Below are 26,917 nucleotides of genomic sequence, written 5' to 3'. Positions count from 1 at the left end.
TTTATGATGGTGATGCTCCATCGTCACTGTCTCATTTCCAGTGTCTGCCTCTGGCTACCTGCTCTCCTTCCGGCCCACTTCCTTTAGTGTTGCCTATGTGGCTGCTCGCCCTTCTTACTGACCTGCACTGACCCTTTTCTCATTATCTGCACTACTCCAGTCCGTAATCCCATCCTTGCATTACTTGGATTCTGCCTTGTGCTCCCCTCTCCTTCCATCCTATTTTTGGGGCAAAGTCCCCAGCCTCAGGTGAACCCAATTCTCTGTGCCACCATAAAATTCCCATAACCAGGCTGACTGTGTTCTTTTTAACGATGTGATCTCAAACCTCAAAGAGCTAGGCTCTCCTTGCTGCCCAGAGATCCTGCGCCCCACACTGGCTGCTTTTCTCCTCCCCAAGGCTCTCATAGCTTCTGCTCTCCATCCCTGACCATTCTCACATTTCTACTTAGGAAATGGCAGCCAACAGAAGCGAGCATCCTTGACCTCCCTTTGCTTCATCTACTAGAGCAGCTGTATCTGCAGCAGTCTCCCTCCTGCCCTACAACAGAAGAGTGTCTGCTCCCGTCTCCTCTCACTTCCCCATGGCTTGGCAAATGGAGCTGTACCCTCTCTCCTTGACCTGTTAACTCCATCATCATCATCATCATTTCCAGCCACACACAAATATGCTCTATAATTTCTTTAAAACGAACCTCCCCTCGACCTCTTATTCTCCTTCAGCCACCTCCCCATTTCTCTCTTCCTCTTCACAGAGAAATTCCTCAAAAGAGTTGTTGATTACTCTCATTTCCACTTTCTCACCTCCCATTCTCCTTTCAACCAAATCCAGTCTCCTGGTGGTCTCCACAACTCCATCCCATTGCTCTTATTAGGGTCACCAGCCTTCTTTTTCCCCAAACAAAAGCAACCTGGACTCTCTTTGTGATCTAGACCCTCCTTACTTCTCAGCAGCATTCCACACCCCTTCTTGGAATGCGGTCCTCACTTGATTTTCCTCCTCCACACAGGTCTCTCCTTCCCAGACTCTTCTGTCACCTTCCCTGCCTGAGTTCTGTGCGGAACTTTGGCATCAGACACAGTGTAGTTCAACCCTAGCTGCATATGTAATCACCTGTTGTTGTTCAGTTGTTCAGTCATGTCTGATTTTTTTCGACCCCCTGGACTGCAGCACACCAGGCTTCCCTGTCTTTCACCACCTCCCAAAGTTTGCTCAAACTCATATCCATGGAGTCAGTGATGCCATCCAACCATCTCATCCTGTATCGACCCCTTCTCCTCCTGCCTTCAATCTTTCCCAGCATCAGGGTCTTTTGCAGTCAAGTTGGCTCTTTGCATCAGGTGGCCAAAAGATTGGCACTTCAGCTTCAGCATCAATCCTTTCGATGCAAATTCAGGATTTATTTCCTTTAGGATTGACTGGTTTGATTTCCTTGCTGTCCAAAGGACTCTCAAGAGTCTTCTCCAACACCACGGTTTGAAGGCATCAATTCTTTGGCACTCAGCCTTCTGTATGGTCCAGCTTCCACACCTGTACATACATAACTACTGGAAAAACCATAGCTTTGACTATACAGATCTTTGTTGGCAAAGTAATGTCTCTGCTTTAAATTATGCTGTTTAGGTTGGTCATAGCTTTTCTTCCAAGGAACAAGCATCTTTTAATTTCATGGCTGCAGTCACCATCTGCAGTGATTTTGGAGCCCAAGAAAATAAAGTCTATCACTGTTTCCATTGTTTTCCCATCTATTTGCCATGAAGTGATGGGACCGGATGCCATGATCTTAGTTTTCTGAATGTTGAGTTTTAAGCCAGCTTTTTCACTCTCCTCTTTCACTTTCATCAAGAGGCTCTTTAGTTCCTCTTCGCTTTCTGCCATAAGGGTGATGTCATCTTAATATCTGAGGTTATTTCTCAGATTTCTCCTGGCAATCTTGATTCCAGCTTGTGTTTCATCCAGCCCGGCATTTTGCATGATGTTCTCTGCATATAAGTTAAATAAGCAGGGTAACAATATACAGCATTGACATACTCCTTTCCTAATTTGGAACCAGTCCATTGTTCCATGTCTGGTTCTACTGTTGCTTCTTGACCTGCATACAGGTTTTGCAGGAGGCAGGTAAGGTGGTCTGGTATTCCCATCTCTTTAGGAATTTCCCACAGTTTGTTGTGATCCACACAGTCAAAGGGTTTAGCATAGTCAATGAAACAGAAGTAGATCTTTTTCTGGAATTCTTTAGCTTTTTCTGTGATCCAACAGATGTTGGCAATTTGATCACTGATTCCTCTGCCTATTCTAAATCCAGCTTGTACATCTGGAAGTTCCTGGTTCACTTACTGTTGAAGCTTGAAGTAGAGCCTTTTTAAAATGCTGATGCCTCGGCCCACACATATGGTCTCAAATTTCATCTGTCAAGGCAGGCCTTGGGCACCACTTTTTCAGCTCCCCAGATAATTGTAGTATGCACCCAAGGCTGAGAACCACAGTCCTAAGTGAGTCAAGGTGGTCTCCAGATCTCACAGGCCATCTAAATATTGATGACTCCTAACATATATCTTCAGCATAGATCTAGCCCCTGAGATCCAGATTTAAGATTCCAACTGCACACGAGAGTTCTAGGTGTCTAAAAGGCATCTCCAAATGTAGTGTGTGAAGGGAGGTTGTGGGGAGGTGCATTCTGTGCTATCCCATGGTGTTTGTGGCCACACAGGACAAAACCCAGAAAAATGTTGGAAACACTGAGAGGCAGATTTCAGCCCTACTTACAGACGGTCCTCCTGACAGGCAAAGTCTTCCCATGATTGATCAGGCTGCTTGCAACTGAGCAAGCTGAAGCTAGGAGGTGTCAGAGTACCTTCACAAGGACCTCTTGGCCCCAGTGGCAGGTCAGCTCCTGCCACCTCACAGAATGCCAGGACACACTGGAGGTTACCTAGAGAGTCAAGATGTTGGCCAGAACTGGAATCCAGAACTCTGGGTCCTTGGTCTGGCATGCTTCTTTCTTTTTTTTTTTTTGCATGCTTCTTTTTAAAACTGTCTTCTAATACTTTTATAATTTTACTTGTAAAAGTAGATTTTACTTTATTTTCACAAATATTTATTTTTATTTATCTCTTTGATGGCACTGGTCTTTAGTTGTAGCATGTGGAATCTAGTTCCCTGACCAAGGATTGAACCCAGGCCCCCTGCATTGGGAGCGAGGAGTTTTAGCTACTGGACCACTAGTGAAGTACCATAAAAGTCTATTTTAATCTATATGTGATATATTTTTATATATGGTATGAGGTGGAGCCTTGTTTTTTTAAGACAATAACCAATTGTTCCAACACAACTTATAGAATGGTTTTTCTTTCAATTTTAAGCAATTGAATGTTCTTTTACAATTTATTTTCAGTGTATATTCATTTTTAAATTGAAGTGTAGTTGATTTGATTTATCTTTCAACTATACAGCAAAGTGATTCAGTTATATATATATATATGTATATATATATATATATATATGTATGTATGTATGCATACATAAATATGTTCTTTTTCAAATTCTTTTCCATTATGGGTTATTACAAGATATTGAATATAAGTTTCTGTGTTATATGGTAGGTTCTTGTTGCTTTGGCATGCTTTTTTATTACAAATCTAAACCTGTTTCATGGCAATTTTTGTGGGGTTCCAATCAGACAGTAGAAGAGAAAGTGGAAACATCTAGGGACCTGGCCCTGCAGCTACAGGCATCCTGACCACCAGGGGGCACTGTGACCTAGCCCACGGCCTGTTCCTCCCTACCCAGGGGCTGCCTGTGCAGGGAGCTCTTCTGGGGGCTCCACCTAGGTCTGAGCCCTGATCCCAAGGAATGGGATCCCTGGCCCTTCCTGCTGGCGGACTGCCTGGAGCCCCAGGCTGCCACTTCGCCCTTTCCTCATTTACTGTTTCACTTTCTCAATCCTTCCTTCAGCTGTTTATTCATATCTGCTGTGTGCAGTCACTGGGGAGATGGTGAACAAGACAGACAAGCCCCTGTTCTCATAGGACTGACTTTCTAATGCAGACAAAGCGCAATGAAGAAACAAACACTTAATATAATGTCAAACGGTGGTAAGTGCTATAGGGAAAAAATAAGGCAGGATAAGGAACTAGTGCATTATGCAGGTGAGGTGTCGGGGGCTGCTGTTTTAGATAGGATGATCAAGAAAGGAGGAGGCGACATCTGAGCAGAGAACTGAACACAGTGAGAGAGCCTGTTGTTTTGATATCTGGGAGAAAATGTTTCAAGCAGAAGGAGTCGCAAATACAAAGGCCCTGAGGCAGGAATACCTTTGCTGTGTTGGAGGAACACTGAGGAGGCCAAGTGACTGGAGTGGATGGAGTGAACGAGGAGGTGAGTGACCCAGTTTATTGTGTCATGGTGGATGAAGTTTATTAGTGTCACGTACATCTGAAACACTTTACTTTCAAGTGTGACACCAGCCCACTGGAATGCTAAAAGCTGAGGGTGATTTGATGTGATCTCTGCTTTACGGGGACTTTGGCTGCAGCATTGAGAGAACTCTGGACTGGGTAAGAGTAGTAGCAGAGAGCTCTCTTAGGAGACCGTTAAAATGTCCAGACATGAGAGAAGTGGCAGGGACATACATGGAAGCCAAATGTGGAACAAATTCTGAAGGTGGAATTTGCAGAATCTGAAGTATGAGACAGAAAATAAAGGAAGGAAAACATAATTTTTACTGGACCAGGCAGATGAATAATGCTGCTCTTTAAAAAAATTTTTTTTTCTTTTTTTACTTTACCAAAGTGAGGAAGGAGTTAGGGAGGTGGAGAAATAGCAAGTTTAAATTGACTGATGCTGAAGCTGCAATACTTTGGCCACCTGATGTGAAGAGCTGACTCATTGGAGAGATTGAAGGCAGAAGGAGAAGGGGACAACAGAGGATGAGAGGTTGGATGGCATCACCGACTCAATGGACATGAGTTTCAGCAAACTTTGGGAGGTGGTGAAGGACAGGGAAGCCAGGTGTGTTGTAGTCCATAGGGTCACAAAGAGTTGGACATGATTGAGCAATTGAACAACAGTGATGATTTGAGATAGACATCCTAGGTTTGACAGACTGTTGGATATTGGAGTCTGGGTTTGTTAGAGAAGGCCAGATCTGGACATATAAGTTGGGAGTCCTTGGCATATAGGTGTTATTGATAATCACAGAACAGAATGTGGTCCCAGAGAGTGAATGTAGAGAGGAAAGAGCTGATGGCCATGTTGGAAAGCAAATGAGGAGCTGAGAAAAGAGGTGGAGAAGGAGAATTCAGTAGGGCAGGAGAAAGGATGGTGGAGAAGAAGCAGTCAGTGGGACAGGATGAAGTCACAGGGAAAAGGGAGTGTACCCTGACCAGAGCTGTTTCTAGGTAGGGAAAGAGGAAAGCTGAGAAATCACCATTGGTTGAATAACCTGGAAATCATTAGAGACCTTTTGAAGAGGGAATTAATTCAGAGGACTGGTGGGGACAAGAGCTTGACTGAGTGGGTTCAGGAGAGAATGGGAGGAAAACGGGGAGGAAAGGTGATAGACAACTCCAAGGAATTTTACCCTCAAGGAGAGTAGAATAAAGAATAAAAGAGAGATTGCTGAAAAGTGATGTGAGATCAAGAGAAAATTTCTTTAAAGATGAGACCTCTTACATCAGTTTGTGTAGTGAGGGGAATGATGCAGAAGAGGATGAAATATGATAATAGTGGAAAGGGGAGAATCGCATTGGCCATGCCCTGAGGCGTGGACATCTGTTCACTCACTAGCAAACTTGGGTCCCTGCTCAATTTCCCCCGCTGCCTAGCTAGCCCCCTGGGCTGAGCACTGGGTCAAAGTGGGGACTCTGACACCCTCATCAGAGTCGCTGCCGGCTCTGGAGCGGGTAGCAGGACATAGCCCATCAGGATAGTCAGCACTTAGGTGGGGTCGCTGGGCTGCTGGCCGCTGACTGCGGGGGGTCGGCGGTAGGAATTGGTCAGGATTGAGAAACGATTCGGGCCAGAGCCAAGGGTCCCTCCACCTGTGTCGGCTGTCATTATTTTCTGCCTTCGGTGGAATGTTCTGCAAACTTAGCTTCACGCTCCCCTGTGTCCTCCTCAACTAAGCCCACCTCGAGGTCCCCCCCACCCATTAACTCTCCACCAAATCCGTCCGATTTAGAAATTCTGGAGCCGCCGATGGCTGTGCCTTACGGCAAACTGTGCCTATCTTCACGACGGCCCTGTGAAGCGAGTATTATTGTCCCATTTTTCCGAGTTGGAAACTAAGGTTCACAGCCAACTCAGATCCAGATCTGTGTGGTTCCCAAGTAGACTTTCTTCTCGCTCCGCCAGCTGGAGGCGCAAAGGGCCAGGAACGCGGAGGGTTAGGCTCCCAAACTAGGTGTCCAGCAGCCGAGACTCGGCCCAGACTCCGCCCAGGCTCCGCCCCACCAACGGGACGAAGGAGGGCTGTGTCTTAGAGCTCAAAGCGAGATGGGACCTGATGATTGGGTGGGGCGGAAGGATTGGGTGGGGCTTCCCACTGCCCGGGCGACGGCGACTTTGGAGGGGGCGGGGCATCTGGCTCCGCCCCCCTACGCGGGCTCAAAGCGGATGGCAGCGGCGGGGGCGGGGTCAGAACTCGGGCGGCGGATCCCAGCGCGGCTCTTTGGAGCCCGCCGCGGAGCAGCGCCCCGGCGGGGCCCAGGAGGTACTTGCGACAGCGCGGGGCGTCTCGGGCCGGATCAGGCGGGAGGCAGAGGCCTAATGGGGACCACAGAGGGGGCTGGGGGTCGTAGCCAGCTCTGCACGTCCTCCGGTGGGCCGTCGCCCCTACCCCCGCCCCCGCCTTCCTGCGGCGAAGCCGGCTGTGGCGGGGCTGATTGGCGCCTGCGCCGCTTCCTGCGCCTGGGACTCGGCCAGTGCTTGGGGCCCAGGCTAGGGCCCGGGGGAAACTGAGTCACGTTGGGACGGTAGCAGTCGTGTGTGGGAGGCAACACCCCCGCCGGGGTGCAGGATAAATCCGCTTCCTGGCCATGCTTTGGAATCCCAGCCCCCACCATTCCCCCCAGGGGCCGCGCCCCCGCCCAGAACCCAGAGCTCCCAGGGGTCCTGCCCTGGCTCTCTGTAGCTTTGACTGGGCTTGGAATGGCTAGGATTCGCTCCAGCCGCCTCCCTCCACCCCTCTCCACCCCTCCCCCTCGCGGCCCAAGCCCCCGTGTTCTCTCCGCACAGTGTCAGTTTACACGCCTTATATAGTCCGAGCAGGCTCCAGCCGAGGCCTGCCTGTCGGGACCTGGGGGCGGGGGAGAGGAGCGCCGGCCCTGGACTGGCATTGCTGTCCAGACCAAGGCTCAAGACTGGCTGGGAAGGAGGTCATGCCAAAGTAGTCCTGCGGTCCACTCCTGGATGAGAGGAACCTGAAGACTAGATGCGGGCTCCCTTCACCGCCCCCCTCCTCCGCCCCAGTCCTTTGGGGAAGGGGGATTGCCCCTGTCTTTCCAAAGTGAGTCTGCCAGCTAGCAGCCCAGCCCGACCTAACAGGGTGCCCGCCTACCCTCCCGCTGGGTGTGCTCAGCGTCTGCCAGTGCTTGCCTGGCGCTAGTCCAAGGCTGGTGTCCAGAGTCGGGCCTGCCTGTGCACCCACCATGCATCACTCACCTTTTCTCTCCTCTCAGGAGCAGCACTATGGATTCCTTCAAGGTGGTGCTGGAGGGGCCAGCACCTTGGGGCTTCCGGCTGCAGGGGGGCAAGGACTTCAATGTACCTCTCTCCATCTCCCGGGTGAGCCTAGATTGAGGGAAGAGTGCCCCTAGGGGTCTCTGTGTGCTCAGATCTCCAGTGGGTGGCAGGAGGAGTCTGAGCAGGAATGAGACCAGGAGGTGTCCAGGTCCAGAGCTGTGGGCACCTGCCACAAGGACTCCCAACTCGGTAGATACTGGGAAAGGAGCCCTGAGACTTCCACAACACTGCACTGCACCTTCTAGGCTCAGGAGTGTGCCCATTCTTCAGGAGGTGAGCCTGAGGTCTCCAAGAAGTGTCTATAAATTGCTTGAGGAGCAATGCTTGGTGCTCGGCCTCTGGGAGGGCACTCTGACTGCAGGAGCTCACTTCATCCTCATTGCCACCTAAGGGATAGCAACTATCATCCTGTTTGTTCAGATGAGATAACTCAAGACTCATTGAAGGGACTCTTTCATCAGTTCAATGGCAAAGCAGGCATGGGGCTTCAAACACAGGGTTGGCCTGCAGTTTTTGTGGGTGGATAAGCTTCTCCCCAGCCCAGGTGAGGACTTGTATCCCATTCACTGGTCCCATTCAGGATGCAGTGCTCTTTGGGTTTCTAGGGCTCTGACTTCCAACTCCTGAGAGCCTGTCCTGGTGGGGGTGGAGCTGGAGGCTGGCTCCTCCCTGTGGCAGGGGGATTGCCTTATAAGCCCAAGAATGCAGCCCCATGCTGGGATAGCCAACTGGTGGCTGGAGTCTGCAGAGCTCAAGAAGGCTGGCCTAGGCCTGGAACCCTGAACCCCATCAGTGGGCCCCTCAGCCGATCACCAGTCTGTGGCTCCGACTGTGGGATCAGTTGTGGGACACAGGGAACAAAGTATCTGCCCTGAGAGAGTGAGGCCAGCCCTTGGGTTGGTGTCTCTTGACTGTAGTCTGGGGGTCAGGAGAGGGCAGGGACTTCCTGTCCCCATATCCGCTTGTCCAGAGAGGCCCACCCAGGCTCCTGGTCGGCAGGCAGCTACTGGCTTGAAGCCCAGGGCAGGCACAGCCTGGAGGGGTCTAGAGAGCCCAGCTCGAGAGGGGCCCAAGGTAGAGTCTGTTGTAGTTGGGCTTGGTGGCCAGGTCCTGCAGGCAGTCACTGTTCCCAGGGACCCTTCTGCGGGGTTTCCTGGAAGCTGCTTTGCCAGCAAGGTAGCTAAGGGCACTGGTCTCCCTATTACATACCCCCAGCCCGTACATAATACTCAAGCCTTGCCAGCCCTGGGAACCCATCCTATACTCCCCTTCCTGGGAAAGTGCTGGTCAGTGTGGCTGGGAGCTTGGCTGACCTCTGAGCCTCAGTTTCTTCTTTGGTGGGGATGGGCAACAAAGCAGCCTAAGGGATGGACTTTCAGATGTGGCCTGTTGGGGGCACTCTGAGCTCGGGCTCTGTTAGCAGCCCCAGCATGCGGGTGGGGCCACCGGCTGAGCCCAGCCCTGGAGTTGGACCTAGGCCCTGGTGGGTGGGAGCGAGGGTGGTCTTTTCTGAGTTGGGCTGGGCCCCCTCCCTCTCTCCTGACCCTAGCATGGAGGAGGAGAGGGAGGGGCTAGGGCTGGCTGTAGGCCCAGGCCTGGGAGATGAGGTAACGTCTGGGACTTGGGGGTTGGGCTGCTCAGTGGAGCCCTCAGGCTGACTCACCCCCTACTCCGTGTAGTGTCCAGCCCCCTGGCTTTTTCTCTCCTTGGTCCCTTGGGCCTGCTTGCTTTTCTCTCCAGACACACCCCACCCCCCATCCCCAGGTCTCTTCTGCTCCTGTCTCCACCTCTGACCACTTCTCTGTCCCTCCTGTGTCCTCCTGTCCTCCTCATCCCAGAGAAGGAAGTAGTTGCCAGTTCCCCATCCCCTCTCTGGGAGCCAATAGCTCCAGCTCAACCAGAGACCCCCACCTCCGTGGGCTTAGCCGACACTTCCCGGGAGCCAGCCTGTGTGCGTAGGGAGTGGCCAGACCAGGTTTCCCTTCTACTGACTCACTGTGACCTTGAATAAGTCACTTCCCCTCAAGGGCATCACTTCCCCATGCCCATTATAAGGGGTTGGATTGAACTAGAGGTAAGACAGGGGATCCAAGCCCCAAACCCAGCTTGAGGGTCAGAGAATCTTTCCATTCAGAGGGCTGTCCTCTGAGCCCCAGCTCTCAACAATTCCCTGGTGGCTCAGATGGTAAAGAATCCTTCTGCAATGCAGGAGACCTGGGTTCGATCCCTGGGTTGGGAAGACGCCCCTGGAGAAGGAAATGGCAACCCACTCCAGTATTCTTGCCTGCAGAATTTCATGTACAGAGGAGCTACAGTCCATGTGTTAACAAAGAGTCAGACACAACTGAGGGACTAACACTTTCACTGTACTTTTCTCAACAGAGGTGGCCTAACAGGGTGGAGCCTTAGAGTCAGGGTCCTGGCCCTGCCTCTTGAGTTGCTAGCTAGGCAACTAGAGGCAAGTTACTTAACCTCTCTGTTTTCCCATGTATAAAATAGGTATATTCCCAGACTCTCCTCCACAGGGTTTTTCGAGGATTCAGTGTGTGGTAATACTAGGTACTTGATAAATGTAAACTGCTGTTAGTACTTAGCAAGTAAAGAAGGGGCTGCCCAGTTGTCTTACCCTTCTGACTTCTGAAGCATGAGGTAGAACCATCAAACCAAGCTCTCTCTTCTTGCCCTAGTGCGATCAGTCTCTGGGTCTAATCCCTCTGCCACCTCTCTGGAACCTCTTACCTCCTCTCCCTGCCCGAACTTCTGAGTATCGGCCCACCTGAGGAGCCTTATGGCAGCCTGTACTCCGCAAACCTCCCCGACTTGTGAAGTGTGATTCTGCCTCCTAGTACTTCCCCACAAGCCAGTTCAAGGCCAAGCCCATTGCCAGATGGCCAGGCAGCCCTGTGGGCTTAGACTTACGAACCACAGTGCTACTTCTGCCTGTGTTGTTGCCACTAGTCTAGAGGACTAGGAGGGCCCAATTGGGTTCTTCAGGGTCACCTATATCAAGACCCTGGGAAATACCCACCCTGGGCCTTAAAACTGGTGCTACCTAACCTTGAGAACAATTCTTTCAGCACTTGAGGTCTTCATAAGTGTTGGATTCTCTCACAACCTAGGCAGCCCATTCCACTCTGTTTTCGCCAAAGCCCACCACTTCCCAGAAGTCATCTTCATGGTTTCAGCTTCATGCTGTTGACCGTTCCTTCCAGCCTGCCATTACTCCTCAGTTGCCATGGGAACCAGGGATCCCCAACGCAGAGCCCAAAGGATTGTGGGGAGAGGCTGATGTGGCAGTCGAGGGCTTGGGGTTGACACCCATATTTACAGCCTGTGAAGCCCCCAGCTGACACTCTGGGCCCCATTTGGGCACTGATCACTGGGAACCTAAAGGTGATGGGGGGGTATTTCTGGTGCTCCAAGGGTCCTGGTGGATCCCTGCAAATGGCACCAGGACTGGGTGCTAGGAGTGTAAGAGGTGAGTGAGCACTCAGGGAGGAACTTGCCACATGCACAAGCCAGAGGGCAGGTCTGGTGGGTGGGATGGCCTGGGCAAGAGGCCAGCAGAGACCTCAAAAGCTTCAGTTAGAGCTGAAGCACTTGGGTTTTAGCCTGAAGGTGGCTGCATGTTGATGTCAGCAGCTTCTGAACCGTGAGGAGGGTCCCTGGAGGTGAATAAATGTGTAAGCGGAGTGCTTGAGGTGATGGTGAAGCTCAAGCGAGCCCCACCCCCTCCCAGATGGCTTTAGTATCCAACAGTAGTCCAGGAACACGTTGAATGAAGAGACCCCTGGGTTCTGCCAGTGGGGCAGCTGAGGAAAGGCAGGGTTGGCTGCTATTTGCCTGAGTTTGGTCAGCAGAGTCTTGGCCCTCCATGACCCTCCGTCTCTCCATAGCTCACCCCTGGGGGTAAAGCTGCACAGGCCGGCGTGGCCGTGGGTGACTGGGTGCTGAGTATTGATGGCGAGAACGCGGGGGGCCTCACACACATCGAAGCCCAGAACAAGATCCGTGCCTGCGGGGAGCGCCTTAGCCTCAGCCTCAGCAGGTAAGCCTGAGCTGAGCAGCCCTGGCAGGTGGGCGTGCCCTTGGGCGTGGCCCATCATCACCGCTTCCCCTTCTCTTCTAGGGCTCAGCCGGCTCAGAGCAAACAGCAGAAGGTAGGGGATGGGCTTGGGATATGTGGGCAGCAGGCGGGGTGGGACTGGACATCCAGGCTCACCTGCCCGCCCTGGTGCAGCCTTGGTCCCCCCCATCCCTGGCCAGGAGTAGAGGGTGGAGGCCAGAGCTGGGGAGTCTGGGAACTGGGAGTTGGGCCAGGGACTGCCGCACGGTCAGAGCACCATGCATGTCTGCCTGTCGGTCCATCCGTCTGCCTGCCTGCCTCCTTCCCTCTCTCCCGCCGGCCTGTGCTGCAAGCTGCACTAGCCCACCCGCCCTCGGACTGCGTGGGCTGAGATCATTGCTCCCAAATGGGTCCCTTGAAACCTGAGTCTCCCCCTCCCCGGAGCCTCAGGCCAGATGTGTGGGGGTAGGGCTGGAGTACCGCTGGCCTCTTCGTGCCAGAGGACGCCCCACTCTGGCCAGATCCCCCGCCTCCTCCCGCCCTGCCCGCCCTCCCCGCTCTGTCTCTGCCCAGGCCCTGGCCCCCGCCGCGGACCCCCCGCGGTACACCTTTGCACCCAGCGCCTCCCTCAACAAGACGGCCCGGCCTTTCGGGGCGAACCCGCCCGCAGACAGCACCCCGCAGCAGAATGGGTACGTCTGTCCTGCCCGTCCACGCTATCTATGTCTCCACCTCCGCACGCCCGCCGGCTGCCCGCTGCTGCTCTGTCTGTGCTGCGCCCCAGCCTGGCCCGAACCGTGCGACAGCGACCCCTGGTGGCTGGGGCGGGTACTGCAGGCACAGGGGTGTGGCTCCTGCCTTGGGCCGGCCCCCCTGGGGGCTGTGAGCAAGGCAGCGCCGCCCCCTACGCGGTGGTCGCCTGGGGTTGGGATTTGATGTTGGCGGACTGAGCCCAGATACTCAGTGCAGCCTTCCCCCTGGCTATTCTGACCCCTTGCCATCTTTCTTCCTCCCCTTGTCTATCTCTTTGTACCTTTATCTGTCCATCTGTCTTATTTCCTTCACAGGTGCAGACCCCTGACAAGTCAGTGAGCCCCCTCTGCCTGTCCCTCTCTTCCTTCCTTTTGGCACTCTGGGTGGTGGCCCCTCCCCACTCTGGCTGCCGTCCTTTCACCTTGATTGCCCTCCTCCCCTCTCACTTCCCTGCCCCGCCCCTCACCCAGCAGGGCCCTGACCTTGCCCGCCCCTCTTCCCCTCACTCTTGCCCACCTGTATCAAGTCCGGGGAGGGGCCGCCCCTGCTGCCCAGCCCGGCTTGAGGTTCTGAGCCCCACCCTCCCCACAGACAGCCGCTCCGACCGCTGGTCCCAGATGCCAGCAAGCAGCGGCTGATGGAGGACACAGAGGACTGGCGGCCGAGGCCTGGGACAGGCCAGTCCCGTTCCTTCCGCATCCTCGCCCACCTCACGGGCACCGAGTTCAGTAAGTGCCAGCCCAGGGAAGGGCGGACTCCCCTCCTGGTCCCCCAGCCCGGCCCGGGCTTCCGGCACCCTGTGACCCTCTACCAGGGCTCAGGGCTGGGGTGGCCTTCTGTCTGCTCTTGGTCAATGCATGCCTCTGCCCTGTCAGTGCAAGACCCGGATGAGGAGCACCTGAAGAAATCAAGGTAACAGGACCAGCTCCAGCCCCTCTTTCTCATTTCCGGCCTCTCCCATTCCAGCCCTGTCTGCTCCTGGCCATCCCTAGCCAGGTTTATCCGTTCTCCTTCCTTCCTTCGGGCCTCCCTCCCTGCCACCCTTCCATCTCTCCTTCCTTCCACTTCCTCCTCCTTCTCTCTCTACCCCTCAGGGAAAAGTATGTCCTGGAGCTGCAGAGCCCACGCTACACCCGCCTCCGGGACTGGCATCACCAGCGCTCTGCCCATGTGCTCAACGTGCAGTCGTAGCCCGGTCCTCGCCGGCCGGCTGCCCTCTCTGCCTCTTTCTTGCTGTTCCTCCACCCCAGGGCACCTCCCCTTGGCGCCTCCAGCTTCTGCCTACCTCACCCATCCCTCTTCTGCCCCTGGACTGAGTCTCCTGCTGGCCTGGCCCCAGCTGCCCTCCTGGCACAGGGCCCGGCTCCATCTGACACTGCTGCCTTCACTCTTTGCCCCTATGGTACTGCTGTCTGCCAGGTCTGTGCTGGCTTTTTGGGCACGCAAATAAACATCCTCAGCCCTGCTTTCTCTGCCTCTCTTCTCTATCTTCGTGGACTTGGTTTGCATTTGGGGTCGGGGGTGCTAGATGGTTCAGATCCAGTGTGGGCCCTGCCAGTCTGGGTCTCAGTGGGTGGGGGTACCCAGCAAAAGGGCCCTGCCATCAGAGAGACCCTCGTGAATGGCCCCAGAAGCGAGAGCCCTGCTTCACCTCCCAGCCCTGTGCGACAGACCAGCCAGCTTGAACCTGGCCAGGAGAAGTTGCCCTCCCCATCCCTGCCCTGGGGGGACCTGGAGTCCTCTGCTCTCCTGCACCCAGGCATCTCTCATGGGGCCAGCAGGACCAAGCTTGGGGGGTGGGGCCATGCCAGGAGCCTCGGCCGTGCAGGGCCTTGAATGACAGATCTTACAGCCAGGTGCCCAGGATGGAAGCCCCAACCCCAGCCTCAGCTACACCCCAGGAACCCTGGCCTGGTGAGAGAGCGTGGGCGTGGGCTTGGGCTTGGGGAAGGGTGGGTAACCACCAGAGGCATGGGGGGCGGGCCCCTCCAAGCTGCCCCGGGCTCTCCCCACTGTTCTGTGGTGTCCCCGGGCACCCCCATGGAGCCACTTTCCCTGGCCTTGGCAGGCCCTACCACCCCCAGTCCCACGAGCCGCCCACCCTGGGCTGTGGACCCTGCATTTGCTGAGCGCTATGCCCCGGACAAGACCAGCACGGTGCTGACCCGACACACGCAGCCGGCCACACCCACGCCTATGCAGAACCGCACCTCCATCGTGCAGGCCGCCGCTGGAGGGGGCCACGGCGGGGGCGGTGGCAGCGACGGCAAGACTCCTGTGTGCCACCAGTGCCACAGGGTCATCCGGTGGGTGGCCCTGTCCCTTCCCACCCTGGTCTTTTCCTGAACCGGAACTCCAGCCCTGGTGTCTTTCCGACCGCTGCTCCTCCCATCTATCTCCCTACTCATCTCAGCTGCCCCCTGCTCTGCCTCTCTCCAACATTTGCCCTGGTGAAATGGAGGGGGTGCCAACGACACAGCCAAGCTGCAGCCCTAGACTCGCTGCTCTCTGACCAGGAAGGGCCTCCCTGCTCCCAGCCCCCTCTGCCTTTCTCCTTCCTGCTCACTTGGTCTCTCTCTGCTAAGCCTCTTAAGTCCCTCCCTCTCTGCACTGCTCCCCAGGGACCAGCAGTCCCACAGCCCCCCAGAATCAGATCTGTGTCAGGCCCCAGAGCTTTCCTAGTTCTCATCCCAGGCTCTGCCCTGCTCTCAACTCCTGTCAGCTCTTAAGCTCTGGAAAGCACCCCCTCGTTCAGACATCCCCATTTATCTGGGATGGCCAGGTCCCTCTCCAGGCCAACGGGACACAGTGGGCACCAGGCTCAGCTCAAGTGCCCTCTGGCCTTCAGGGCTCACAGGTACTCCAGGCCTCCTGTCTCCCAGGACACCAACCCCTTGGGTTCAACTTATTAGGCTCAAGTCAGCAGTCCTCACCCAGTGTCACCTTCCTCCCTTTTCTGACGCTTCCCTTCTCCCTCACCTCCTGTCATCAAAACAGTGCAGCTTTTTAAAATATTTATTTGGCTGCATCTGATTTTAGTTGCAGCACATGGAATCTTAGTCGCAGTGCATGGGCTCAGTTGCCCTGAGGCATGGGGGGGGGGTGTTAGTTCCCCAACTAGGGATTGAACCCGTGTCCCCTGCCTTGGGAGGCAAATTGTTAACCATTGCACCACCAGGGAAGTCCCACAACAGTCAGCTTTGTCTTGCTGTGTGATCTTAGGCAAGTCACCTTTCAAGCCTGTCTCTTCCCTATTTGGAGATGAAGAGAATGAACATTCCCTCCAAGGTTTCATAATAGGTGTGGGGTAAAGCCTGTGGGGTGCTGGCCAGAAACCCCGACTTCATTTGCACCCACTCCTCACTGCCCTTGCTTTCCCCTGCAGGGGCCGCTACCTGGTGGCGCTGGGCCACGCATACCACCCTGAGGAGTTTGTGTGCAGCCAGTGTGGGAAGGTTCTGGAAGAGGGTGGCTTCTTCGAGGAGAAGGGGGCCATCTTCTGCCCACCCTGCTATGATGTGCGCTATGCACCCAGTTGTGCCAAGTGCAAGAAGAAGATCACCGGCGTGAGTGGGGCTGGTGGCTGGCGGGGGACTGGGAAGACAAGCCCGACTCTTCAGCACTGAGGAGTGTTGAGCAGCTCCTGGGCTGGGGGGCTGTCCTTGCGGGACCTCGTTGGAACCTTACCAGCCTCACAATCAGACTACTATATCGATCTCACTTTATATTAGCAAGGACTGTCTTAACAGGTGACCTAAATCCTAACTCTAAAGGGCTCAAGCAGGAGAGAATTGGCGCCAATAATCGGAAAGGCTGAGGGATGCTAACTTCTGGCCCAGTTGAATGCAGATCCTGAGGTCGTCAGGAGTCTTTCTGCCACTTGCCTCTGGTTTCATCTGTGTTGGCTTTGATCCCAGCATGCTTTTCTCTAGAAAGCGGCAAACATGCTGCTACATCAATGGCTCCAGGGTTAAATCTCCCTAGGTTAGCACCACAGAGGGAAAGAGAGCACCTCTGTGCCAGCTGATGCATCGAGTCCCAGTGCTGATGCTCACTGGCCTGGCTTGCTTCACATGTCCATCTCTGAACCAAGCCCTGTGACTAGTTGGTCAGGCCCAGGTGACACTCACCCCTGGAACGGGGTCTGATTAACTTGCCTGAACCATAGGACTGGTTCTTTGAACATAAAACCAGGGTGACATTACCCCAAGAGAGGAGGTGAGTGCTAGTCAGGCCAAAACAAGAGATGGCTACTGTGTTAGGATTGCATTCTGCTTCAGTAATAGAAAAAACTCCAGTATAGAGATTGAAACCGAAGGGGTAATCTTTACTTCAATTGCAGGAATTCCAGGGGTGGAAGAGCAGCTCGTGGATGGCTTTAGGCTTTTCCTGTGTTTTAGTTCTGAAATCCTTAGCCTCTAGGCCTTTGTCCTCAAGTTTATTGTATCATGGATGCCAGATGACTGCTCAGGCCCCAGGCTCACATTCTTGTTGCAGGTGGGAATCTGAGGGAAGGAGCGGGAGTCTTCTTTTAATGAGGTTTTGCCTTTTGGCTCTGGAAGAAAAACCAGGAACTTGCATCTTTATCTCAGTTGTTGGAATTGTTATTGTATGGGCACCTAGGCCAGTGAGGGAAGCTGGCAAATCCAGTATTTTAGCTACTGTCCTTTATAAGAGAGGAAGGCAAAAGAGGGGGTTATGACTGGCTTTTGAGAGGCTAATGCAGTCTGCCCGAATGCGTAGTCTCTGAAGATAGGCTTGAAGGACACAGAACTATTGATTTGCAAAGGCAGAAATTTAGGTTAAAAAACTTGTGATTCAAAATCCTATTCTTGGTGATTTCCTGGTGGTCCAGTGGCTAAGACTCTGTACTTCCAATGCAGGGGGCCTGGGTTCGATTCCTGGTCAGGGAACTATATCCCCTGTGCCACAACTAAGACCCCATGCAGCCAAATAAATAAATATATATATTAAAAACCTATTCTTAAAAAAAAAAATCCTGTTCTTCCTACTGAGTCTAAATATGCAGCAGAATCTGGCCTGGTCTCCTGCAGGGCAACCTAGCTGCCACCTGGAGCTGGGCCTGAGACTTGGGTCAGCACAGTTTATGGGCTGAGAGTGATGCCCTGTCTACCATCTGCCATTCATTGTGGACAGTGCCCCACATTGGGGATGCCCTGTGAAGAGACAGGCATGGTCCTGCCCCCAGGAACTCACACAGAGGAAGGGGACTCCAAGAGTGTCGAGGGTGAGCAGCCTAAGGAAAGAGGAGCGTAACAGGCAGGGTGACAAGTTGAGGGGGGCTCAGCTGTGCCTGTGTGGAAGCTGAAGTAGAGAGAGAGGCAGAAACTGCCCAAGGCTACAGAGCATGAGAGCCAAACCGGAGCAGCACAAGGCACTGCGGATTTCCAGCACTCATGCGTCTCCCTATTTTTGGATCCATGGGCAGAGCTTCCGGATGTGGCCAGAGAGCTCTGTGCATGTGTGTGTGCTAAGTCGCTTCAGTCGTGTCTGACTCTGTGACCCTATGGGCTATAGCCCATCAGCCTCCTCTGTCCGTGGAGACTCTCCAGGCAAGACTACTGAAGTGTGTTGCCATGCCTTCCTCCAGGGGATTTTCCCAACCCAGGGATCAAACCTGCATCTCTTACATCTCCTGCATTGGCAGGAGGGTTCTTTACTACTAGCACTACCTGGGAAGCCCAGAGAGCTCCGTAGTAATGGTCATATTAGTGATAACTGCCTTGACCACAAGTGATAGAAAAAATACTGACAGCTGTTTCTCACCTAAGGAAGTGGAGAGGTGGGCAGTCTGGGACATGTAGGCAGATCCAGGCTCCTGTATCTTGTTTCTCCAACATCTTAGCATTGACTTACTTACCACTTATAGTCCAAGATACTTCTTGAGCTTCAGGCAAAATTTCCATGCTCCAGTCGGCTTGCTGTTCAGTTGCTTAGTGGTGTCAAACTCTTTACAACCCCATGGGCTGCAGCACGCCAGGTTTTCCTGTCCTTCACTATCTCCCAGAGTTTGCTCAAACTCATGTCCATTGAGTTGGTGATGCCGTCCAACCATCTCGTCCTCTGTCATCTGCTTCTCCTCCTGCCTTCAATCTTTCTGAGCATCAGGGTCTTTTCCAATGAGTCAGCTCTTCATATCCGGTGGCCAGAGTACTGGAGCTTCAGCCTTAGCATCAGTCCTTCCAATGAATATTCAAGGTTGATTTCCTTTAGGATTGACGGGTTTGATCTCTTTGCAGTCCAAGGGACTCTCAAGAGTCTTCTCCAGCACCACAGTTCAAAAGCATCTATTCTTTAGCATTCAGCCTTCTTTATGGTCTAACTCTTACACCTGTACATGACTATTGGAAAACTATAACTTTGATTATACAGACCTTTGTCAGGAAAGTGATGTCTCTGCTTTTTAATATGCTGTCTAGGTTCATCATAGCTTTTCTACCAAGGAACAAGCACCTACCTGTCTTTTAACAAGCACCTGGCTGCAGTCACTGTCCACAGTGATTCTGGAGCCCAAGAAATAAAGTCTGTCACTGTTTCCATTTTTCCCAGTCTATTTGCCATGAAATGATGGGACTGCATGCCATGATCTCAGTTTTTTGAATGTTGAGTTTTAAGCCAGCTTTTTCACTTTCCTCTTTCTCCTTCATCAAGAGGCTCTTTAATTCCTCCTTGCTTTCTGCCATTAGGGTGGTGTCATCTGTATATCTGAGGTTGTTATTTCTCCCAGCAAGCTTGATTTCTGCTTGTGATTTATCCAGCCTGGTATTTTGCATCATGTACTCTGCATTTAAGTTAAATAAGCAGAGTGACAATATGCAACCTTGACATACTCCTTTCCCAATTTTGAGCCAGTCCATTGTTCCATGTATGGTTCTAACTGTTGCTTCTTGACCTGCATACAGATTTCTAAGGAGGCAGGTCAGGTAGTCTGGTATTCCCATCTCTTTAAGAATTTTCCAGTTTGTTGTGATTCACACAGTCAAAGGCTTTAGCATAGTCAATAAAGCAGAAGTTTTTCTGGAATTTTCTTGCTTTTTCTATGCTCCAGCAGATGTTGGCAATTTGATCACTGGTTCCTCTACTTTTCTAATCCAACTTGTACATCTGGAAGTTCTTGGTTCACATACCATTGAAGCCTAGCTTGAAGGATTTTGAGCATTACTTTGCTAGCTTGTGAAATGACCACAATTATGTGGTAGTTTGAACATTCTTTGGCATTGCCCTTCTTTGGAATTGGAATGAAAACTGACCTTTTCCAGTCCTCTGGTCATTACTGCATTTTCTAAATTTGCTGACATATTGAGTGCAGCACTTTAATAGCATCATCTTTTAGGATTTGAAATAGCTCAGCTGGAATTCCATTACCTCCATTAGGTTTATTCATAGTAATGCTTCCTAAGGCCTACTTGACTATACTCCAGGATGTCTAGCTCTAAGTAAGTGACCACACCATCATGGTTATCCAAGTCATTAAAACCTTTTTTGTACAGTTTGTGTATTCTTGCCACCTCTTCATAATCTCTTCTGCTTCTGTTAGGTCCTTGCTGTTTCTGTCCTTTATTGTGCCCATCTTCACATGAAATATTCCCTTGCTCTCTCTTAATTTTCTTGAAGATATTTCTAGTCCCATTCTATTGTTTTCCTCTATTTCTTTGCATTGTTCACTTAAGAAGGCTTTCTTATCTCTTCCTGCTAGTCTTTGGAACTCTGCATTCAGTTGGGTATATTTTTTCTCCTTTGCCTTTTGTTTCTCTTCTTTTCTCAGCAGGAAATTGGAAAAGGAAGAAGTAGTGGAAGGTTCTTAGGAGCCATCTTTAGATGAGTTCACTTCATTCACTCAGTCGTGTCCAACTCTTTTTGACCCCATAGACTACAGCATGCCAGTGAAGGACAGGGAACTGTCCTTCAACTCCTGGAGCTTGCTCAAACCCATGTCCATCGAGTCGGTGATGCCATCCAACCATCTCATTCTCTGCTGTCCCCCTCTCTTCCTGCCCTCAATCTTTTCCAGCATCAGGGTCTTTTCCAATGAGTCAGTTCTTCACATCAGGTCACCAAAGTACTGGAGTTTCAGCTTTGGCATCAGTCCTTCCAATGAATATTCAGAACTGATTTCCTTTTGGATTGGGCTATGGGTGCCATCCAACCCTTCTGCTTCCATCCCATAGCCCAGAACTCAGTCACATGACATTACTGAGCTGCAAGGGAGGCTGGGAAATATAGTCTGTTTGGTACAGGTGTGTGCCCAGCAAAAAGTGAGGATTCCATCAGTAGACTGGAAGGGAAGAAAGGATGCTATCACAGCTTTGTGTTGTGGGTCATTTTCTATGTGTGGGCATCCAGTTTGACAATTATAGTATGAAGTCAGTTTGATTATTCTCATCTTACAGATGAGGAAATTTTGCCCAAGATTACAGTCATTTCCCCACCAGCCTAATTGATACCGTATTGGACTGTTCTATCAGAATGGGCTGGCACCCAGGACCTTTCATTTTTAAATTTTATTTATGTATTTATTTTTGGCTGCACTAAGTCTTCCATTGCTGTGCAGGGTTTTCTCTATTTGCAGCAAGCGGGGGCTACTCTCTAGTTGTGGTGTATGAGCTTCTTATCAAGGTGGCTTTTCTTGTTGCGGAGCACAGGCTCACTAGTTGTGGCACACAGGCTTAGGTGGCCCATGGCATGCGGGATCTTCCCTGACCGGGGATTGAACCAGTGTCCCCTGCGTTGGCAGGCAGACTCTTAACCACTGGACCACCAGGGAAGTCCCCCCAGGACCTTTCTTAAGCTGGCATCTGGATTTGCTTCCCACAGATCCTTATGTTCTGTTCACTGACAGCCCCGCCTGCATTACATCGCACTCTCGTCCTGCCCTGCCCCAGTTCTAGGTGGACAAAGTTATTGCCCAGGCTGCAGCTACAGAGGCAGGGCTGATGGAGCCTGACTAGCTCCTGGGTCCTAGAGTATGCCCAGAGTGAGATGGTGAGCCCTGCTCCTGCCGCAGCCCAGTGGTTCCACATGTGGCCCAGGGGCACTCAGCTTCCCCTCTTGCAGGGGCTGCAGGGGCTGACAGATCACAGCCTCCAGCGGGGTCGGTGGTGGGGTGTGTGCGGGGGGATGGGCAGGAACCTAACTGTCCCAGTTTACCAAGGGCTTCAGGCTCTTAGAGCTCAGAGCATGGGGAAACACAGGACCATCTGGTTGATTCAGCAGACTTGGAGGGGAGCTCTGGGGGATGGGATGGACACTTTAGAGGGGACATGTCCTAGTCTGGGGACCCTCTGGAATACCGTTGTCAAGCCTTACCACTCACCACCAGCCCCCGTCACTCCAGTGCTTCACCGACACAGGCAGCTCCATCTTGCCAGTGCAATGTTACCTTCACCGCAGGGCCTTTGCACAGGCTGTACTCTGCTGGAAATACCCTTTAGCACTCTCTTTACCTCATTCTTTCTCATCTGGGATTCAAATAACACTTCCTCAGGGGCACTTGCCCTGATACCCACCCTCCCACCTGGCTAGGCTCCGCACTGTTTGCTTACTACCCTCCAATCTTTTTGTCCCATCTCTTCTCCAGTGTGAAATTCATGGGCCGGGACCAGGGCTCTTTTGCTCATGTGTAATGCTGTACCTCATATATAGGAAGGGCTTCCCTGGTGGCTCAGTTGGTAAAGAGTCTGCCTGCAATGTGTGAGACCTGGGTTTGATCCCTGGGTCAGGAAGATTCCCTGGAGGAGGGCATGACAACTCACTCCAGTATTCTTGCCTGGAGAATTCTATGGACAGAGGAGCCTGGTGGGCTACAGTCCATGGGGCTGCAAAGAGTAGGACGTAACTGAGCGACTAACACACTAACACATGTATAGACAGTGGTCACTTAATACTTGAAGGAGTGAATGCAAGTGGCCTCTAAGCTGAATTTAATCATTAGGAGGCATTAGCTTGGACAAGGGTCAGGAGAGAATGCTCCAAGCAGAGGGAACAGCTTGTGTCACAAGGCAACACCCGGGGAGGGTGTGAGACGAGGTGGAATTCAGGGCAGGGCCATGTTAGGGGTTCTGGAGCTGGGGACTGCTGAGGTCAGATGTGCCTCAGTGTGCTTCCCCTGGGGCAGAGGGAGACAACTGGAGGAGGGGAACGGAACCGCTAGGCCTGGGTTAGGGTGATGGGACAGCAGGGGCAGACAGATGTAGGAAGCTTTGGGCATAAGGTAGACACGGAGAACTGGCTCAGAGACCTGCCTCCTTGCCCGCACGCCCACTGGGCCCGGATCTGGGCTCCCCATGCTCCTCCCCAGACCCTGTCCTGTTGACCCACAGCCAAGTTCCTTCCCCCAGCCCTTGTCTTCTCCTTGCAAAGAGGCAACACCAGGCAGTGGGAAGAGCCAACTTTGGAGTGAGCCAGACTTGGGTTTGAAACACATTTCCGTCATCTATTGACTGTGTGATCTGGGACAGATCACTTTCTCTGGACCTTGCTAAAATGGGAGTGGCAGTAACTTCCTGGCCAGGCTGGTTGTGAGGTATATGTGAGAAATGACAGATTTTTTTTTTGGACTGTGCCACACGCCTTGTGTAGTTGCCCAGCCACGGGTTGAACCTGCACCTTTAGCAGTGAGAGCAGTGAATCCGAACAACTGGACCACTAGGGAATTCCCTCGACAGTTTCTGTAGTGGGCATGGACAGGCCAGCTGAGAGCTAGGTGCTCCCCATACTTACGTCTTGCTTTGTCCACACTGTTTCTTTCCTTGTTATTATTTTAAAACTTAGTTATTTGTTTTTGGCTGCTCTGGGTCTTCGCTGCTGCGCGCAGGCTTCCTCTAGTTGCAGTGAGTGGGGCTGCTCTCTGGCTGTGGTGCGCAGGCTTCTTGCTGCGGTTCTCCTGTGGTGGCACACGGGCTCTAGGGCACGCAGGCTTCAGTGCTGGCAGCTTGAGGGCTCAGTAGTTGTGGCGCACAGTCTTGGTTGTCCCTCGGCATACGGGATCTTCCTGGTCCAGGGATCGAACTTGTGTCCTCTGCATTGGCAGGCAGACTCCTAACCAGACCATGAGAGAAGCCTCTGTTTCATTTTTAAAGTAATAGCCAATATTGAAAAATTGGATTTGACTTTAACACCTGGATTTCAACCTGAGCCTTGTAGGCATTCCTGAATGAAGCGGTCAGCACCACCCCTGCACACGGAACACGTGCTCTCCCATGACACAGTCCCCACCTTGCCCCACTGTGTATGCCACCTAGCCTTGGCAGGCACTGGGTCTGCTACCCCTGGCCTCAGATGTGGGACCATCCTTATGGCAACCCAGCAAAGCTGGGATCAGGCTCCCAGTTCAGCAGTGAAGGAGCCAGGGTCATGAGGAGTAAAGCTGTTGGGCAAGCCACCCAGCTAAGATGTGGCTGAACCCACAATCTGACATCCCCTGGGGCTCCACACTGCCTTCTGCCTGCCCCAGGAGTGAGTGCCGCTCACCCGGCTGGCCCCAGGGAGAGCTCAGCCCACCCGTGGCCTCTGCTCTGTCAGGCCTCCAGTAGAGCAAGTTAACTTAGCTCACAAGCACTCATGATGCCTACCCATGGGCCAGGCACTGTTGGGATATACCAGCTAGCAGAAACGTTAATAGTTCATGCCCTCCGGGACCTCATACTAGATCGGGAAGAAGGCGGTGGGGAGCAGACAATAAGCAAGAGACATAAGAGGTAAATTACCTGGTGGTATGCTAGTATGGGGGGCTTCCCCAGTGGCTCAGATGGTAAAGAATCCGCCTGCAATGCAGAGACCCAGGTTCGCATGGGTCAGGAAGATCGCCTGGAGAAGGGAATGGCAACGCACTCCAGTATCCTTGCCTGGGGAATTCCATGGACAGAGGAGCCTGGCGGGCTACAGTCCACAGGGTCGCAAAGAGTCAGACATGACTGAGTGGCTAACACACACACACACGTTAGTATGGGAAGAAAGTACAGAGTTCAAGCTATTGGAAGCATGACTTTGGGAAGCAGGGTTGGCATATGAGCTGATCGTGTCAGCGTGGGCCTCAAGGGGAAGGTGATCTTTGGGCAGAATCTTGAAGGGGATGAGGGCTGAGCCTAACACATATCTGGGCCAAGCAGTCCAGGTAGAGGGGGCAGCTGGTAGGGAGCCCTACGATGGTGTGCCCGGTGCATCAGCCATGGACAAGAGGTCACATGGGGAGAGCAGAGGGACGGAAGCCAGTCTTGCTGGCCTCTGGGCCTTTCCCTGGGCTTTGCCCTTTGCTCAGAGCAATGTGGACCAGGCAGGGACTCAAGCAGAGGAGAAGCTGGCCGAGCACAGGTTGATATCAGGCTGTCAGGGGCAGAGGAAAGAGCACAGAAGCCAGTTTTGTGCACTTATCCAGGTCAGAGGTGCCCAAGGCTCACATTCCACATCAGGTAGGCTGTGAGAAGTGGCCAGTATCTGGATGCATCTTGAAGGAGAGCCTGGCCGGATTTCGGAGTGGATCCGAAATAAGGGACAAAACAAGGAATTTGTCCCATGCAGATGGAGTCACCATCCACTGAGACAGAGACGCTGTGGGAATGTACAAGGCCTAGCCTGTGGAGATTGGGAGCAGAACTTCAGACGTAGCATAGTGAACAGCCACCAGGCTTCCCTGGTAGCTCAATTGGCAAAGAATCCTCCTGCAATGCAGGAGATCCCAGTTTGATTCCTGGGTTGGGAAGATCACCTGGAGAAGAGACAGGCTGCCCACTCCAGTATTCATGGGCTTCCCTGGTGGCTCAGATGGTAAAGAATCCTCCTGCAATGAGGGAGACCTGGGTTCAATCCCTGGGTTGGGACGATCCCCTGGAGGAGGGCATGGCAACCCACTCCAGTGTTCTTGCCTGGAGAATCCCCATGGACAGAGGAGCCTGGCGGGCTACAGTCCATGGGGTTGCAAAGAGTCGGACATGACTAAGCACAGCACAGCACAGTGGATGCCTTGGGATTGGAGAGAGAGTGGGAGCAGTGGGTGTGCAGATAAAACATTTATCTGGAAAGAAAGAGGGCCCCAGCCGGCCTGCCTATGTCCTGGACTCTGGAGGGGAGGGTGCCAAGTTACCAAGTGACTGTTGCTTCCTCTTAGGAGATCATGCATGCCCTGAAGATGACCTGGCACGTGCATTGCTTCACCTGCGCGGCCTGCAAGACACCCATTCGGAACAGGGCCTTCTATATGGAGGAAGGGGCTCCCTACTGCGAGCGAGGTATGGGCTGGGACAGGTGAGAAGGCGGTGCTGGGTGAGGGGGCAGGGTGTGGGCAGGGGAGAACCCAAGTCCCCCCCACCCCCCCCCCGCCCCACTTTTCTTCTCTCTGTGTCTCCAGACTATGAGAAGATGTTTGGCACAAAATGCCGAGGCTGTGACTTCAAGATTGATGCTGGGGACCGCTTCCTGGAGGCGCTGGGCTTCAGCTGGCATGATACGTGCTTCGTGTGCGCAGTGAGTGCCCCTCTTCGGACTCAGGCCCTGTCCCCAGAGCCTCGTGTTCTTCACCTGCCTCCCTCCCACCCCTGCCTCTGGGATTTCTAAGAGGTTGGGAAGGGCCCTCTCCTGCTTCCCCCACCCCTTGTAACTGCACCTTGGCCCTTCCCAGATATGTCAGATCAACCTGGAAGGAAAGACTTTCTACTCCAAGAAGGACAAGCCCCTTTGCAAGAGCCACGCCTTCTCCCATGTGTGAGCCCCTCCCACTCATTGCTGCCCACCCCAGCCTACCCATCCCGAGGGGTTTGCTGAGTCTGGAACCATCGCCCCAGATTTCTGGGTAGGGCTAGCAAAAGTTGCCCCAACCCCAACTCCTGGCCTGAGCCTGGGGTCCCCTGGGCCCCACCCCCATCACCTCCCCCCACTCCCTCCACCACCCCCGCACACTGGTGCTGGCCACACCGGCCCCTGCTCACGTCCAGTGCTATAATAAATCTGTCTCCAGCTGCATCTGGTGTGTGCCTCCCCCTGTGCATCAAGAAAGGTGGGATCTGAGGCCTGTAGCAGGGTGGAGATTAAATTCTCCAGGGCTGACCGTCCTTGTGGTCCCATGATGGGGACAGGGAGGACTCACAGTCAGCAGGAGAAGGCAAAGGGGAATCTCACGTGCTGGGCCCAGGACCCACAGAAGTCGGGGGTGCCTGGTCTGGCTTGGCTTGGCAGTCAGAGAAGAGGAGTTGGAGGGGCATCCTCAGGGGTGTAACGTGGAAAATGGTACACCCAAGTGAGGGTCCAGAGGGGCTGCTGCCATCGTATGCTGCAGGCGAAGAAAGGGGGCTGGAGAAGGCAGCCTCCCAGTTCTGGAAGTGCCAGGATGCCTGGAAGTGCCA

At 53.2% G+C, this 26,917-nt stretch overlaps 1 protein-coding gene and 1 non-coding gene across 7 annotated transcripts; both read left to right on the top strand.

Moving 5' to 3' along the window:
* Nucleotides 1-6,606: 6,606 nt before the first annotated feature.
* On the top strand, nucleotides 6,607-26,537 carry PDLIM7 (PDZ and LIM domain 7). Of its 6 annotated transcripts, XM_020873961.2 has the most exons (14): nucleotides 6,607-6,713; nucleotides 7,681-7,786; nucleotides 11,641-11,792; nucleotides 11,874-11,904; nucleotides 12,384-12,502; nucleotides 12,878-12,898; nucleotides 13,155-13,291; nucleotides 13,439-13,475; nucleotides 14,416-14,477; nucleotides 14,632-14,869; nucleotides 15,949-16,129; nucleotides 25,687-25,807; nucleotides 25,927-26,042; nucleotides 26,197-26,537. In XM_020873961.2, exons 2-14 carry the CDS (start codon nucleotides 7,691-7,693, stop codon nucleotides 26,281-26,283), a joined length of 1,398 nt encoding a protein of 465 aa, XP_020729620.2. In that variant the 5' UTR covers nucleotides 6,607-6,713; nucleotides 7,681-7,690; the 3' UTR covers nucleotides 26,284-26,537. The 6 variants fall into 6 exon arrangements, with proteins under 6 accessions (XP_020729620.2, XP_020729622.1, XP_020729621.2 ...); XM_020873963.2 differs by lacking the exon at nucleotides 12,384-12,502 and having other exon boundaries at nucleotides 12,878-12,894; XM_020873962.2 differs by lacking the exon at nucleotides 12,878-12,898.
* Nucleotides 17,404-17,476, top strand: TRNAG-UCC (transfer RNA glycine (anticodon UCC)). Its single transcript has one exon. It is a non-coding gene; the product is annotated as a tRNA-Gly (tRNA).
* Nucleotides 26,538-26,917: the final 380 nt, after the last annotated feature.

This window comes from Odocoileus virginianus, chromosome 3, assembly GCF_023699985.2.
Source record: "Odocoileus virginianus isolate 20LAN1187 ecotype Illinois chromosome 3, Ovbor_1.2, whole genome shotgun sequence".
Classification (NCBI taxonomy): domain Eukaryota; kingdom Metazoa; phylum Chordata; class Mammalia; order Artiodactyla; family Cervidae; genus Odocoileus; species Odocoileus virginianus.
The sequence above is the reverse complement of the archived record's forward strand: the minus strand, read 5'-3'. Positions and strand labels throughout refer to the sequence as shown.

What these genes read in the sequence shown, in the direction of transcription:
- PDLIM7 (XM_020873961.2), top strand. Translation starts at nt 7,691, where the DNA reads ATGGATTCCTTCAAGGTGGTGCTGGAGGGGCCAGCACCTTGGGGCTTC. An exon ending in CTTAGCCTCAGCCTCAGCAG is followed by an intron (nt 11,793 to 11,873) that starts GTAAGCCTGAGC and finishes CTTCTCTTCTAG; the next exon opens with GGCTCAGCCGGCTCAGAGCA. An exon ending in AGCACCCCGCAGCAGAATGG is followed by an intron (nt 12,503 to 12,877) that starts GTACGTCTGTCC and finishes TTTCCTTCACAG; the next exon opens with GTGCAGACCCCTGACAAGTC.